The following is a 13,061-nucleotide window of genomic DNA, read 5'->3' as shown; positions in this document are numbered from 1 at the left end:
TTTTACGAATCTTGCCGATTTCAAAGGGGTAGCTCTTGTAGTTTGGTCTACTGAAAATAACAAGTGTCATTTTAAAAAAATGGAATATTGTGGCATAGAGTTTTATGAACTTCATATCTCACAAAAATGGGGTTGGATCCATGAAAGCTTATCTGTTCCACTATATATTTCTGGTAAGGCCTTGTTGGAGGACTGTGTCTCATGGCTTAAGGGCCACTCAGCGCTTAACACCCACTCAGGGCGGCTGTCCTGCCCCTGAGTGCCTCCTCCTCCAACCGGCTTGCCTGTCTGTCCAGTGGCCAGCCAATCACTTTCCATCCCTTACCCCTGACCACCCCTTCCTCCTTCCACTTCCCTCTGAGGCTTGGAGGCTGCAGATCCCTGCTGTGTGAGAGCTGCCCCCTGCTGGTGAGTTCCATAACAGCTGCCTGCAGCCTTCTCAGGTCCTGGGTGGAGGGAGGGACCATCCACAGAGTTCTTCCACTCCATCCCCCTGATCTAGAGCCCCTTGTATTCCTGAATGCAATGGTCTTGGCTCCTAGTTCCACAATAAAACTTATAGGCTTTAAATAGCCAGAAAAAAATTATAAATTCTGAGTTCTAATGAAATAGTATTATCATGCCTTAGCCAGTTAACTGTTTGTATGGTTTTCTAATTCTGTAAATTCTAATTCTGTGATCCTAGTCAGATTGGATGTTTTATGCTATTTGGTTGAATGGTAGGTGGTTGTTGTTGTTTGTTTTGTATTTTCTAATCTGCCTTGGGTCTGAGAGAGAAAGGCAGACTATCCGTCTGGTCGGTGCTGATATTGTTACACAATCTAATATTAGTTTAAATAATATTTTATTGCATGTTTTTAATGTTATTATGTTTATATGTTATCAACCTCCCTGAGCTAGTCTGCTGGGAGTGCGGTATAGAAATCAAATCAATGATAATGATAATGAATGAACTAGGTAAAATAACTATATACTATAAAGTGGGAAATTATAATGATAATTAAATTAGCCATTCAGTTTAGTCTGATTCTTGGCGATCCTATGGCTCAGCTGTCTCCATGTCTTCTGATCTTTCACCGCTTCTTTTAATTGTATAATGCTATGGCCAGTGTCCATTTTGATCGTGTCTGGCCACCATGTTCTTTGTTGGCCTGGTTTCCTTTTCCCAGTGACCAGTCCTGGCGTAATTGCTCTCGCCGTTGAGCTGGATGGCATGATATGGCCAAAGTCAGTGAACCGGAGTTTCGTGATTTTATCTTTCAGTCACAGATCAGGCTTTATGCACTGTAGTGTTTCCTTGTTTGAAATTATAATATCATCTTGCTAAACAGACCACTGCTATGTCTTTTTTAAATACAAATTTTATTTTAAATTTTAATACAGTACAGAAAAGGGGAAAAACAGTTTTAGGAAATACATATTATGTCTCTTCCCACCGTCTTCATCATTACAAATGTTATATGACAACAGTCATTATAATATGACAAAAAAAAATCTACTTAACAAATTCTAAGAAAAGTTCAGTGGTCACTGAATTCTTACAACAGTCTTCTATTTACTAGATTAGTCAGTTTGGCCATAATGGCAAATTCTCTAATCTTATCTAACCATATATTTACACTGGGCAATTCTTGTTGTTCCCATCTTGATGCAAATGAAAGCCTGATTGCAACAGTTGCATGGAAGCAAAATTCTCTGGAATTTTTTGGCAAATTAGGAGGAAAAGCACTTAATAGCATAAATTTAGGATGCACCACGATTCTTCTTTTTAAAGAATCTCAGCATTTGGTATTTGTGTGTGTTCCCTTCCCTGTTTCAAAGAACGGTGAAAAAACAGCCCCACCAGCTGAGATCACCTGCCCCCCAGGCTGGATGTGGGAGGACGACGCTTGGATTTATGACATCAACCGAGCAGTGGATGAAAAAGGTGAAGCTAGAGCTTTAGGATACTTTTCCTAGCAGATTCTTAACATATGAACTATCAAGTTCTGCAGCTACCAACAAATTTTGAATTTGAACTTGAGTTCCCCAAACTGTGCCCCCTCCCATGCTTTGTAGCAAATTGCATTTGTGTCTGACCAGAACATCAAAACTTATTCATATGTTAGTGGAGGACAGTGTGGCCAGGTATGCTGTGGGCAAGAAATGGCACTATGTACATACAAGCCGTTGGTCAGTCCAAAGTAGACTGGGGGCCATTTCGCACGGGGATCTTTGTTGCAAATTGGTCACTGAATGAAAAATCGCCATTTAAAATAGTGGAATTCGTCGTTTTGCATACCTGGCTTTGTAGTGGAATCAGTTGCGTTTTTTAGCGTTTCCCACAAGCTTCCGGTCTCGGCAGAAATCGCTAGAAAGGAAGCGCTATTGCCAAGCTCGTCCCGCCCCTGGCCGTCAAGCAGCCAATGGGCAGCCGTTAGCATGCTCCCAAACAGCCCCTTTCCCTTTAAGAAAGGTTTTTTTAAAAAAAAAACACACCCATTGTAACGAATCTGAGTAGATTCGTTGCAATGGAGAGACCCATCCAGCTGCCTGGGGTGTTTGAGCTGTCGTTTGTTTGATCGTTAACACGCTGGCTCCGTTTGATTGTTTGATCGTTAACACGCTGGCTCCGAGTGAAAAAAAAAAATCCCCCCCCTCTCACGGCCCGATTTTCGGCTGAATGGAATGTGTGAAACTGAAGGTCACTTAGTGACTGAAGGGGAGGGACTGAAGCCGGGGAAGCCTCTGTTTGAGCTGTCATTTTATCGTGGCCATGCTGCCTCCGAGTGGAAAAAAAAAATCCCCCCTCCCCCCCCCCCCACGGGCGCGATTTTCAGCCGAAACAGTGTGAAAAATAAAGGGAAAATACATCAGCAAACGGGCTTCTGCGGGCTTCTTGTGCTTAGTGACTAAACTGCTCTGAGGAGGGACTGCAGCCTGGGAAGCCTCACTGGCTAAACGGAGGCTCGCCGGTGAGTTGATCTCCACTCGCTCGGGGGGAAAAAAATGGCGATCGCTTCGCCGGAAGTTTGGAGGACAGGCTCAGGGGGAGGGACTTTGAAGAACCCACAACAATGGTAACGCACAGATCTTTATCGCTACTGTTGCAGATTGGTTGCAGGAGTGTATCGCTATCCGGAGGGTGAATCCACTTTTCTGGATTCCCCTGAAAGCGCCACAACGAAGCGCTTTTTGCTGATTGGTTTCAGGATTGTTGCAGATTGTCTACGACGTCGTGGGTTATGGCAAATTAGTAGCGTTTCCAATTAGCAACCATTGTGCTATTTTGAAGCCGTGCGAAATGGCCCTGGGTATCTGAATTAATCTTTTCAGTATGGCTTATTTGGCTTTGCTTAGTGAATTTATAGATGACCCCTTTCTGGAGGCTTGAATCAGATAGTAATATTTTATGACCTGATCTGGATGACCCAGTCTAGCCCAATATTGTCATCAGATCTCAGAAGCTAATCAGGGTTGGTTCTGATTAGTACTTGGATGGGAGACCCCCAAGGAAATCCAGGGCTGCTCCATAGAGGCAGGCAGTGGCAAACAACCTCTGTTACTCTCCACGGGCTCCATAAGTTGTCTGCAACTTGAGAGCACTTTCTACCATGATTTCTTTTGGTTTTAGTCTAATCAAAAAGTTTAGGAAATATTGCACAAGCCCAGTCCTGATTGCTCCCATATGAACCTGCCCAGCAAGTTGGCTCTTCTTCAGAGGTCCTCCTTTGTGTTTCATCACCATCTGAAGTAATGGACATGGCTGTTGGAGACAGGTCCTTCTTCATAGTGGCACTTCAGTGGTAGAATGCCCTGCCCCACAGCTATCTGGTGCCTACTCTCCGGGATTTAGATACCAGGCAAAAACATTTCTGTTAACCCCAGATTTTGGGTTTGGTTGATTTTTCACACACAGCCTTCAGTACATGGTTGTTATTATTGACTGGTTGCTGATGGTTGTATTGTAAATGCAGTCAGCTGGGTGACCTTGAGCTAGTCACAGTTCCTTTCAGGGCTCTCTCACCCCCATCTACCTCACAAGGTGTCGGTTGTGGGGAGAGAAAGGGAAGGCGATTGTAAGCTGCTTTGAGACTCCTCCAGGTAGTAAAAAGTGGGATACAAAAAAAAACAGCTCTTTGTTTTTGAATACATTTTTATTCAATGCAATAGAGAACATGGAAATGTTTTAAGCTGAAGGTCAAGACAGCCTTTAAAATAAACAAATAATATATTTATTTTTGTGATTCAGAGGCATAAACATTAGGATAAACTGTGATATACTTTCAGATAATAACAGTGATGTAAGGAACCACATTAGTCAAGAATGGGCCCTTTGGATAACATAAACACTGTGAATCATTGAAGGCTGTATGGAAAGGATTAGGATTTTGGGAAGTACTAATGGGTAGCAGCAATTCAAAACAACCAATGCATGTTCACCTGTGTAATTTTAGGTTGGGAATATGGGGTTACCATTCCTCCTGACAACAAACCAAGGTCATGGGTAGCAGCAGAAAAAATGTATCATACCCACAGAAGAAGAAGGCTGATCAAAAAACGCAGAAAAGATCCCAGTCAAACTACAACATCGAGGCTAAGAGAAGTAAGTTTAAAAATGCAACCCATTTTGTATGGTTGTTGAAAGGAATGAGGTGGGAGAAATGAAACATTTGTTGAAATGGATCCATTTTGAATCTGTGTTGACTGGAGATGGCATGCCTATCCTAGGAAAGCACATTCTTTGATGATCAAGAAGGATGGGAATTTGCCTCCTTGATTGGATGGAAATTTCACTGGAAGCAACGGAGTTCGGATACTTTCCGCCGCAGACGCTGGAGGAGAAAAATGGCTCCTTCAGACACACATGGTGCAGCAGCCATTTTTAAGCTTGAAGGTGCTCTTGTAAGTAACAAATAGCTTGCTTTCCCCATTCATCATAATATAATCTCAATGAGAATTACAATCTCCAAATTAAGTTGTCGTTAGCATGCAGTGCTGGGGTATAACCGAGGACTTCCTTGAAGGTCGCTGAAACTCATTGCACACTTATATCACTGCGAGTAAAGCAACGTATCAGAATACTAAGTCTCTAGATAAACTCGTGTCTTGTAGAGAACAAGGCTGACACAGTTTCTACCTTTCCTTACCCCATAGTTGAGAATGACGCAGAAGGAGAAGGCTTTGGAATCCCAAGCTATGCTCACTTTGTTTGCATGATGGCAACTCAACTACTTTCGTAGTTGCTTTCGTACTTACTGTTAGCTTTTTATTTTCCTACTGGTTTTAATTTTCTCTGCCATCTTGTGGCTGTTATGCTGCTGTTGGCTTAAGGTTTTTATCATTCTTTAGATCATCTGTGTGCATATTTTAATTCTTGAAATATTTTCTAAAGCCGTATTCTTTGAACAACTTTGAGCAGGGGAAAAGTCCCCGGTAAGTGAAAGTAGTACATTTTCAGTGATCCGCTGCCCTGGAGGACAATTGGGGAATAAGAGCAAGTTGAGCTGAGCCAAAACAGCTTGGCTTGGATCCAGCAGCAGTGCCAGAGAAGCCCATTTCTGCCAGCTTGAAATATAAGGCGTGGACAAAATCCCACATGGACAGGGACTTTCCGTTCTCTTTTACGAGAGTGCTTGGTTGCACGCCCTGACTATGCTGCTTGTGGGAAAGAATGGGACGCTTCTGTGCATGCTGAATGCCACGTATATCTTGGAGCCAGTGGATTGCAGCTTTGGGGGATTTATTACACTTTGATAGATAGATATGCCAATCCACATAAGAAGACTGGCAAGCATCATTTTGAACTTTTAACATCGTCCCATCCCTTATACCATGATCCCAGCACAGGCATGTATGTGCAAATGCATATCATCAGTTATAAAAGAAAAGTTTCTGTTGTAATTCTGAAATTAGAAATTACAGTTTCTACATTTCTGAAATTACTGTATGGTCGTCTTGTGGCACAGAGTGGTAAGGCAGCAGATATGCAGTCTGAAAGCTCTGCCCATGAGGCTGGGAGTTTGATCCCAGCAGCCGGCTCAAGGTTGACTCAGCTTTCCATCCTTCCGAGGTCGGTAAAATGAGTACCCAGCTTGCTGTGGGGGGTAAACGGTAATGACTGGGGAAGGCACTGGCAAACCACCCCGTATTGAGTCTGCCATGAAAACGCTAGAGGGCATCACCCCAAGGGTCAGACATGACCCGGTGCTTGCACAGGGGATACCTTTACCTTTACACCACATTGGGGCTTTTCTTCTATGCGCCCAAACATGATCTTCCATTTTATTTATTGCTGTTTTTTTTTAAGGTCTTGCCTAAAGTTCGCTGCCTATTTTGTAAAATTTTGGATAGTCTTAATGTATTCTACTGATTTTTGATAACTAGGTCAATCCACTAGAAAGTGTTGTTTTTCTGTTTCTCATTGGCTCCAGCAAATCTCACAATATTTGGACATAGCTACATGTCATAGATACATAGAAATGTGATCATAAACAACCTCAAGCATGATTTAGCCCCACTATTTCCTTCATGATAATGGGGTTGCAGCCAAGATTCAGTAACATGAACCCCTCCCCATTTATATAAGTGTATTTATCTTGATATGTTTTAGGGAGCAGACACAAGTCCTGATGATGGAGACAAGGCTCCAGAGAAGGAAAGTGATTCAGCAACACGTGCATTTGGTGCAAATACTCCAATTGTCTCTTGCAACTTCAACAGTAAGTTGAAGAAGGAAGGTTGTGTCTTCTGGGCAGAGCGTATGTTTTGCATGCAGAAGGTACCAAATTCTGTCCTGGGCATCTGTAGTTAAGATATTATGGACTGTTTGTGTTCAGAACAACTTTTCTCTGCCCGAAACCCTGGAGAGCTTTTGTCAGTCCAAGTAGACAATAGTGAAATAAACGTGTCCCAGTGGTCTGATTCTATGTAAGGAAGCTTAATGTTAAATCACTCATTTGAAACTATGTTCATCCCACTGAACAGCAGGTGACATATCTACTTCCATAAGCTGTTCAGTTGGGATGTATTTATGTTATGTTTCTTTGCTATAATCATGTGGGGCTTAATTGCTTTTTACAATACAGCAAACAGTATGATACTGCAGCAATATAACTCCTAGGTAAGGCCTGGAGGTTTTTTTGGAGATGCATCTAATCTCTCATGGAGGGAGATCAGTTCACAAGGAACAGGGGTGGCCAAACTGTCGCTCTCCAAATGTCCATAGACTACAATTACCATGAGCCCCTGCCATGGTAACTGTAATACATGGACATCTGGAGAATCAGTTTGGCCACCCCTGCCATTGAGGAAATCCCATGGAGTTCAGTTCCTATGGAGGAAAGGTAAGCTTTTGGAGAGCAGATTCTGTGGCATTAGATCCTTACTGAACTTCCCTCCCTCCGACCTTCTCCGGGCAGTGACCCAAATCTCCAGGAATTTCCCAGATTGGAGTTGGGAATCCTGGTTTCTGTGTTAGTCTGTTGCAGAAAACCTTGACAGGAGTCTTGACTAAAAGATTAATAAAATTTGAATCCAGAATAAGCTTTCATGACTTAGGGCCTCTTGCACAAAATGATGTCCATCCTTCTTTCCCACAGAGGTTTGTCACTTCTTATCATATCTGATTAGACATGGTGGATCTTGGTTATTTGCTCCCTTATCGCATTTTGACAATTCTTCCCTATCATGCATCTGATGAAATGGGCTTTGGCCTGTGAGAGCTTACGCCACAATGCATTGTTAGGTTTTCCCAGTATACTTTGTTGTTGTTTTAGTGATGGGCATGCTTACACAAATACATCAGGATCCCTCTATTATTATATGTTATGTATGCCATTTATCTGTTCTACTGGCTTTCCTAAAGCCTCATTATGCCTACAGTACAAGCAAAAATTTCAGTTGCCAGTAAAATAGAGTTCCTCCTATCTGTTGGGAATCAGAGATGAAAGATCTCCCTGGCGAGAGGTTCACTCCCTAAACTTTTTATCCCCGTTAGGTGTGCTGTATGTGACAATGTATTTCCCATTAAAAATAACTGTGCCCCTTAGAAAAATAACTGTGCCATCTAACCATCCATCCACCTACCCACCCATCCATTAATCTGCCACAAGCTGGAACTGTGGTGTTTTCAGACCCTTGCAGTTTGTGATGGATCTATTCCCAGGATCAATGTGAATGGAGGAATCTGTAAATACTAGGAGGCCACAGTGGCAGTCTGAAAAGTTAAAAAAAAAAAACAGCCTTGCAAAATTTAATGATGGCTATGATGATGGTGTAGTGTGAGAAAAAAGCAGCATGGGGACCATATCACATGACCAGAAAAACAAAGTCATGAGCTCACAAATAACAAGGGTCTGCTGTTCATGTTGTCTACAGAGTTGCTGCTGGCTCCATTCATGAAATCTTGTTATTTGCTTGTCTGCATGTAAGTTTTTCATTGGAATCAACACCAAAAGAAAAAATATAATACAATAATATTTTTTTATTTATAACCCGCCCTTCTGAATTGCTCAGGGCAGGTAACAACAGTAAAATCGATGTAGAGTTACAAGTTTAAAACATTCCAGTTATTACAAAAAACACCCCTGACTAAAATTTCCAGGAAAGGGAATCCTTTGCCAAGAGCTGATCTTCTGAGTCTCCTCCTCCTTCCAGCAGCGAGGCCAGCCTCCTTGGTGGATGTGTAGAGTGGAAGACTTAAGTTGCTTGTCCCCGTGATCATGGTGAGAAAAGGGCATGTCTGAGTGGGAGGCACAGATGTCCAATTGAGCATTTGCTTCAAAGTCCTCCTGTCATCACCCAACCAATATAAGAACTTTGTAATGTGTAAAAAGGCTCTGCCATGAGTTATGTTCCTAACCATGACTTCAGTCAGCATCCTTCCTCACATCATCAAGCAACAGATAAATAATTTTATAATTTGGTCTGGTACACATTTATCTAATGTCAACAGACTGTACAAAAGTCAGAAATGTACTGATCCCTACTTCCTCTTATCAGTAGCAAAGAAGAAAGGGATGGTAGAGTATCCATAAACTGACTCAATATAAGTGCAGAGAAGCATCAGGTGGTAGGACAAAACTGCTGAGGGAATAGCAGACAAAAGATAAAGTTGCTATTACATTTACAACCATTGAACGTACACAATATTATTGTTTTTTTCAGGAGTGTATAGTTACCACCTTCGGTGTTACATCTATCAAGCAAGAAATCTTACAGCGTTGGACAAAGACAGTTTTTCAGGTAAAGTGTGGAGGAACAGTTAAATCTGCATCCTTTTCTTCAGTGATAGAACAGCATATGAGTAGCAACTGCAGAAGTGAGGTTGAAGTTCTTATACTGATCACTGCCCACATTTTTGGCTGCGGGGATCTTGTCACACAAGAATGCAACAAATAAACTCCAACTATGCCAATCATGAATAAAGCAGTTCTCTCTGTCCAGGTTTTTCTTTTTCTCAGACAGCTCCTCAAGCCTGCCCCTCTTCCCATCTTATCTCTAGACTCCTCGCAGTCCATCTTTCTTTTCTTAGACCTCTGTTGTTTCTGTGCCTCCTTTCTTAAGAATTTCTAAATGTTCTACCTTTTCCTGGAACCAGCAAAGCCAAGCCAGTGCCTGCCAGTAGATCTAGCCAATGGCAGCCTAAGGCCCATCTCTCTGCCTCACCCACCGTTCTAGTTTTTGTGACCTGAACCAATCATCATGAAGCACTCAGGGTGATAAGCACTCAGGGTGATAAGCTGAAACCAAGCACATTTTGCTATATTACCAATTTGTTTTTCTTTTTAAAGTTTGTTGATCTACTCATTGCAACTGTATTGATTTTTAAAAACTATATTTAATGTATACAATATTATAATGTGCATCAAATTTTATGGATAAAATATTATGGGTGGTGAAAATTTAGCATTTATTCCCCCTGTTCTTCTTTTGCTTTTATTAATGAAATAACCTTCTCTCATCATCATACTACAGAAGATCAGTAGATTTCATTAGTAATGTCCAAGGCCCCCCTACGCCATATGTCATGTGACTACAATTGTCGTTACTTGCATATGGTAAAAGCCTGGGACTGTCACTCAAACCAGAGGCAGTTTTGCATTCAAATCCCAACTCCCCCACTTTTTAAGAATCTCTGTAATGAAAGGAGAGGGGGAAATAATATCAGACTTTTATTTGACCTCATTACATTCCTTGTTAGGGACCAGAGAAGATGACCTTAAGATAACCTTTTATATAGCTCATGGCACCATGTAGCAGCAATTTGTACAGGAAATGCTAATAACCATAATCAGATACCTTCTTCAAGGACCCAGGTGACTTAGAGGTCTTTCTAATAGTAGGCCCAGAACCCTTTAATCATTTACCCTCTGCTTTAGAAGAAAAAGAGGCCATAAATAAATAAGCATGATTTAGATCCATGCTGAAGCTATGTGTTAAATCTGTAACATTTATTGGGTATTTTTTGCTATAGACGGAACAAGTTCTTGGTTCATTGGTCCTGAGACTCAGAAAAGGAAATTAAAGAATGGTTATTATACAACAGGGTAAATGTAATAAATAAATGAATGTAATAGCAAAGTTCAGAGCAGTGACATCGTCTTCAGCCTCATTGTTTAAGTTCATAAGATAAGAATCATCAAGAGCCCTGCGTATGCCACAGAGTAGGGTCAATGGATCTGTAAACTGCGTGTTCAGAATTGTTGTCACTTCTGTGTCGACAATTTCACGGCATGCAATAAAGATGTTTGTGTATCGTAAAATGGTTAAGAAAGGAGTCTCAATGTCTTGCAAAGACGTACAAAGGGGAAGATACGGAGGGAAACAGTCACCCCAGACTGCTGATCTCACTCTTAATAGTCGTGAGTGTCTGTAATTTAGTAGCCTGAGGGTGGGACACCATCTCCACCCCACATTTGCTGAGATAATGGGAATGAGGTGGTCGAGGGCACTTGTGAAGAAGGTGGATTGGTGTTGACTGGAGGGCATCTAAGCTACCCTGTGGCAATTTCCTTCTGTTGGGCTTTTGGATAAAATAAAGGAGAAGAAAATGATATAAGATGCTTTGGGGCCCCATTGGGGAGAAATTCCTGACTGTGTCCTGTGCCTCAAATGTACCCATCTGGCGTGACACAAGTGTGGTATAAAGGTTAGAGTGTCAGACCAGGATCTGGAAGACTTAGGTTTGAATCCCCATTCTGCTGTGAAATCTTGCTGGGTGACCTTGTGCCAGCCATGTACTCTTAGCCTCACCTGCCTCACAAAATGAGATGTGAGTTTAAAATGGAAGAGAGGAGAATGATGTAAGCAATTTGTGCCAGCCAGGTACTCTTAGCCTCACCTGCCTCACAAAATGAGATGTGAGTTTAAAATGGAAGAGAGGAGAATGATGTAAGCAATTTTGGGTCCCCATTTGGAGAAAGGCTGGGTAGACATAAAGTAAATAATGATGCCTCCAGTGGGTCACCTTGGCAAGTGCAATGGCTTGTCTTAGAGCAGTGATGGCCAAACTATGGCTTTCCAGATGTCCATGGACTACAATTTGCATGAGCCCCTGCCAGCGTGCAATGGGTAAGGTCAACGTAGTGTAACTCAGATACACCGATTGCTACTTTCATTGCAATATTCCACATTTTATTGGTTCAATATGAATCCTCTAAGCATATTTCCAGGCCTTGGTTTAATGGTTGATGAAAAGGTGATACGCAGATAATTGAAAGCATTTTTTAAAATACTATGTGAAATAGATGTATGCCTGTTCTCTTCCAGATCCATATGCTCATGTTTCATTCCTCCATCGGAGTAAAACAACTGAGACAATCCATTCAACACTGAATCCCACATGGGATGAAACCCTCATATTTGATGAAATCGAAATCTATGGAGACCCCCAAATGATGGCACAAAACCCTCCTCTTGTGGTTGTAGAACTTTTTGACAGTGATCAAGTGGTAGGTATCAGGTTTTCTGGGTTCCATCTTGATTGTTTTTATAATGGGAGGTTATTAAGAATTTCACCGTGTTGCATTTATCAATTTTGTCCAGGGCAAAGATGAGTTTCTGGGCAGAACAACTTGCTCTCCTATGGTGAAGCTCAATCCAGAAGTTGAAATCAATCCTAAGCTTCTTTGGTATCCAGTTATGAATGCAGGAAAAGTTTGTGGAGATGTCCTTTTAGCAGCTGAGCTTATATTGAGAGAAAAGGTAACTATCTTTAAAAAGTGTCATTTCAATATGTTGAACGGTACCTTGTGGCGTTGATTACTGTGTGTGTTTCAGGATTAATATAAATGCCAGAAATATTATTTCTTGATGTCTCTAAACAGGATGGGTCCAACCTTCCAATTCTTCCTTCACAAAGAGCACCAAATCTTTATATGGTACCACAAGGAATTAGACCAGTAGTTCAACTGACCGCTATTGAGGTATTTGATTTCCTTTTTACAAATTGTCACAGTCCAGAGAGCCACATATTTAACAGACTAGTAAGTTTTCATGCATATTCATGCACAGTAGCAAGTACTAGTACAAGAAGAGGAGCTATTTTTGTACCCCACTTTTCACTACCCAAAGGAGACTCAAAGTGGCTCACAATTGCTTTCCCTTCCTCTCCTCACAACAGGCATCCTGTGAGGTCGATGGGGCTGAGGGAGTTCTGAGAGAACTGTGACTGGTCCAAGGTCACCCAGCTGGTTGCTTGTGGAACAGCAGGGAATCAAACTCAGTTCGCCAGATTAGAGGCCATTGCTCTTAACCACTATACCATGCTTGCTCTCAAGACATTGAGCTATATGTCAAGCACTTGAGCATTCTGGGAGAACGCTGTATAAATGCAGAATATTTATATTTGTAATATATTTACATATATTTACATTGATAAATAACATAGCTTTATAATAGGGGCTTTTTCATATACGCCCATCAAAATCCAATACTTATTTTTTATTATAATTCTTTGATCCTTTTACGATCTAATCTGTTCAGCAGAAAGGTTCTGTTACAGTACTGGCCTCGTTGCCTACTATATATGTTTCATTTTGTTTATTTATATTCCTCCTGTCTTCCCCAGTGGTGACCCA

The 13,061-nt window shown here is 41.6% G+C and overlaps 1 protein-coding gene across 2 annotated transcripts in view; it reads left to right on the top strand.

Annotated features, from left to right (window-relative positions):
* The window catches only part of MYOF (myoferlin), a 106,340-nt gene that overhangs the window by 67,349 nt on the left and 25,930 nt on the right, over positions 1 to 13,061 (top strand). For both annotated transcript variants that reach the window (XM_077350275.1, XM_077350274.1), the window contains 8 exons: positions 1,822 to 1,927; positions 4,437 to 4,585; positions 4,711 to 4,884; positions 6,593 to 6,701; positions 9,148 to 9,225; positions 11,752 to 11,933; positions 12,028 to 12,186; positions 12,309 to 12,407. In XM_077350275.1, coding sequence (XP_077206390.1) covers positions 1,822 to 1,927; positions 4,437 to 4,585; positions 4,711 to 4,884; positions 6,593 to 6,701; positions 9,148 to 9,225; positions 11,752 to 11,933; positions 12,028 to 12,186; positions 12,309 to 12,407 — 1,056 coding nt within the window. The remainder of the gene's footprint in view (positions 1 to 1,821; positions 1,928 to 4,436; positions 4,586 to 4,710; positions 4,885 to 6,592; positions 6,702 to 9,147; positions 9,226 to 11,751; positions 11,934 to 12,027; positions 12,187 to 12,308; positions 12,408 to 13,061) is intronic.

This window comes from Paroedura picta, chromosome 8 (assembly GCF_049243985.1).
Source record: "Paroedura picta isolate Pp20150507F chromosome 8, Ppicta_v3.0, whole genome shotgun sequence".
NCBI classification, from domain to species: domain Eukaryota; kingdom Metazoa; phylum Chordata; class Lepidosauria; order Squamata; family Gekkonidae; genus Paroedura; species Paroedura picta.
Note: the sequence above shows the minus strand (reverse complement) of the source record. Positions and strands in the feature narration are given on the sequence as shown.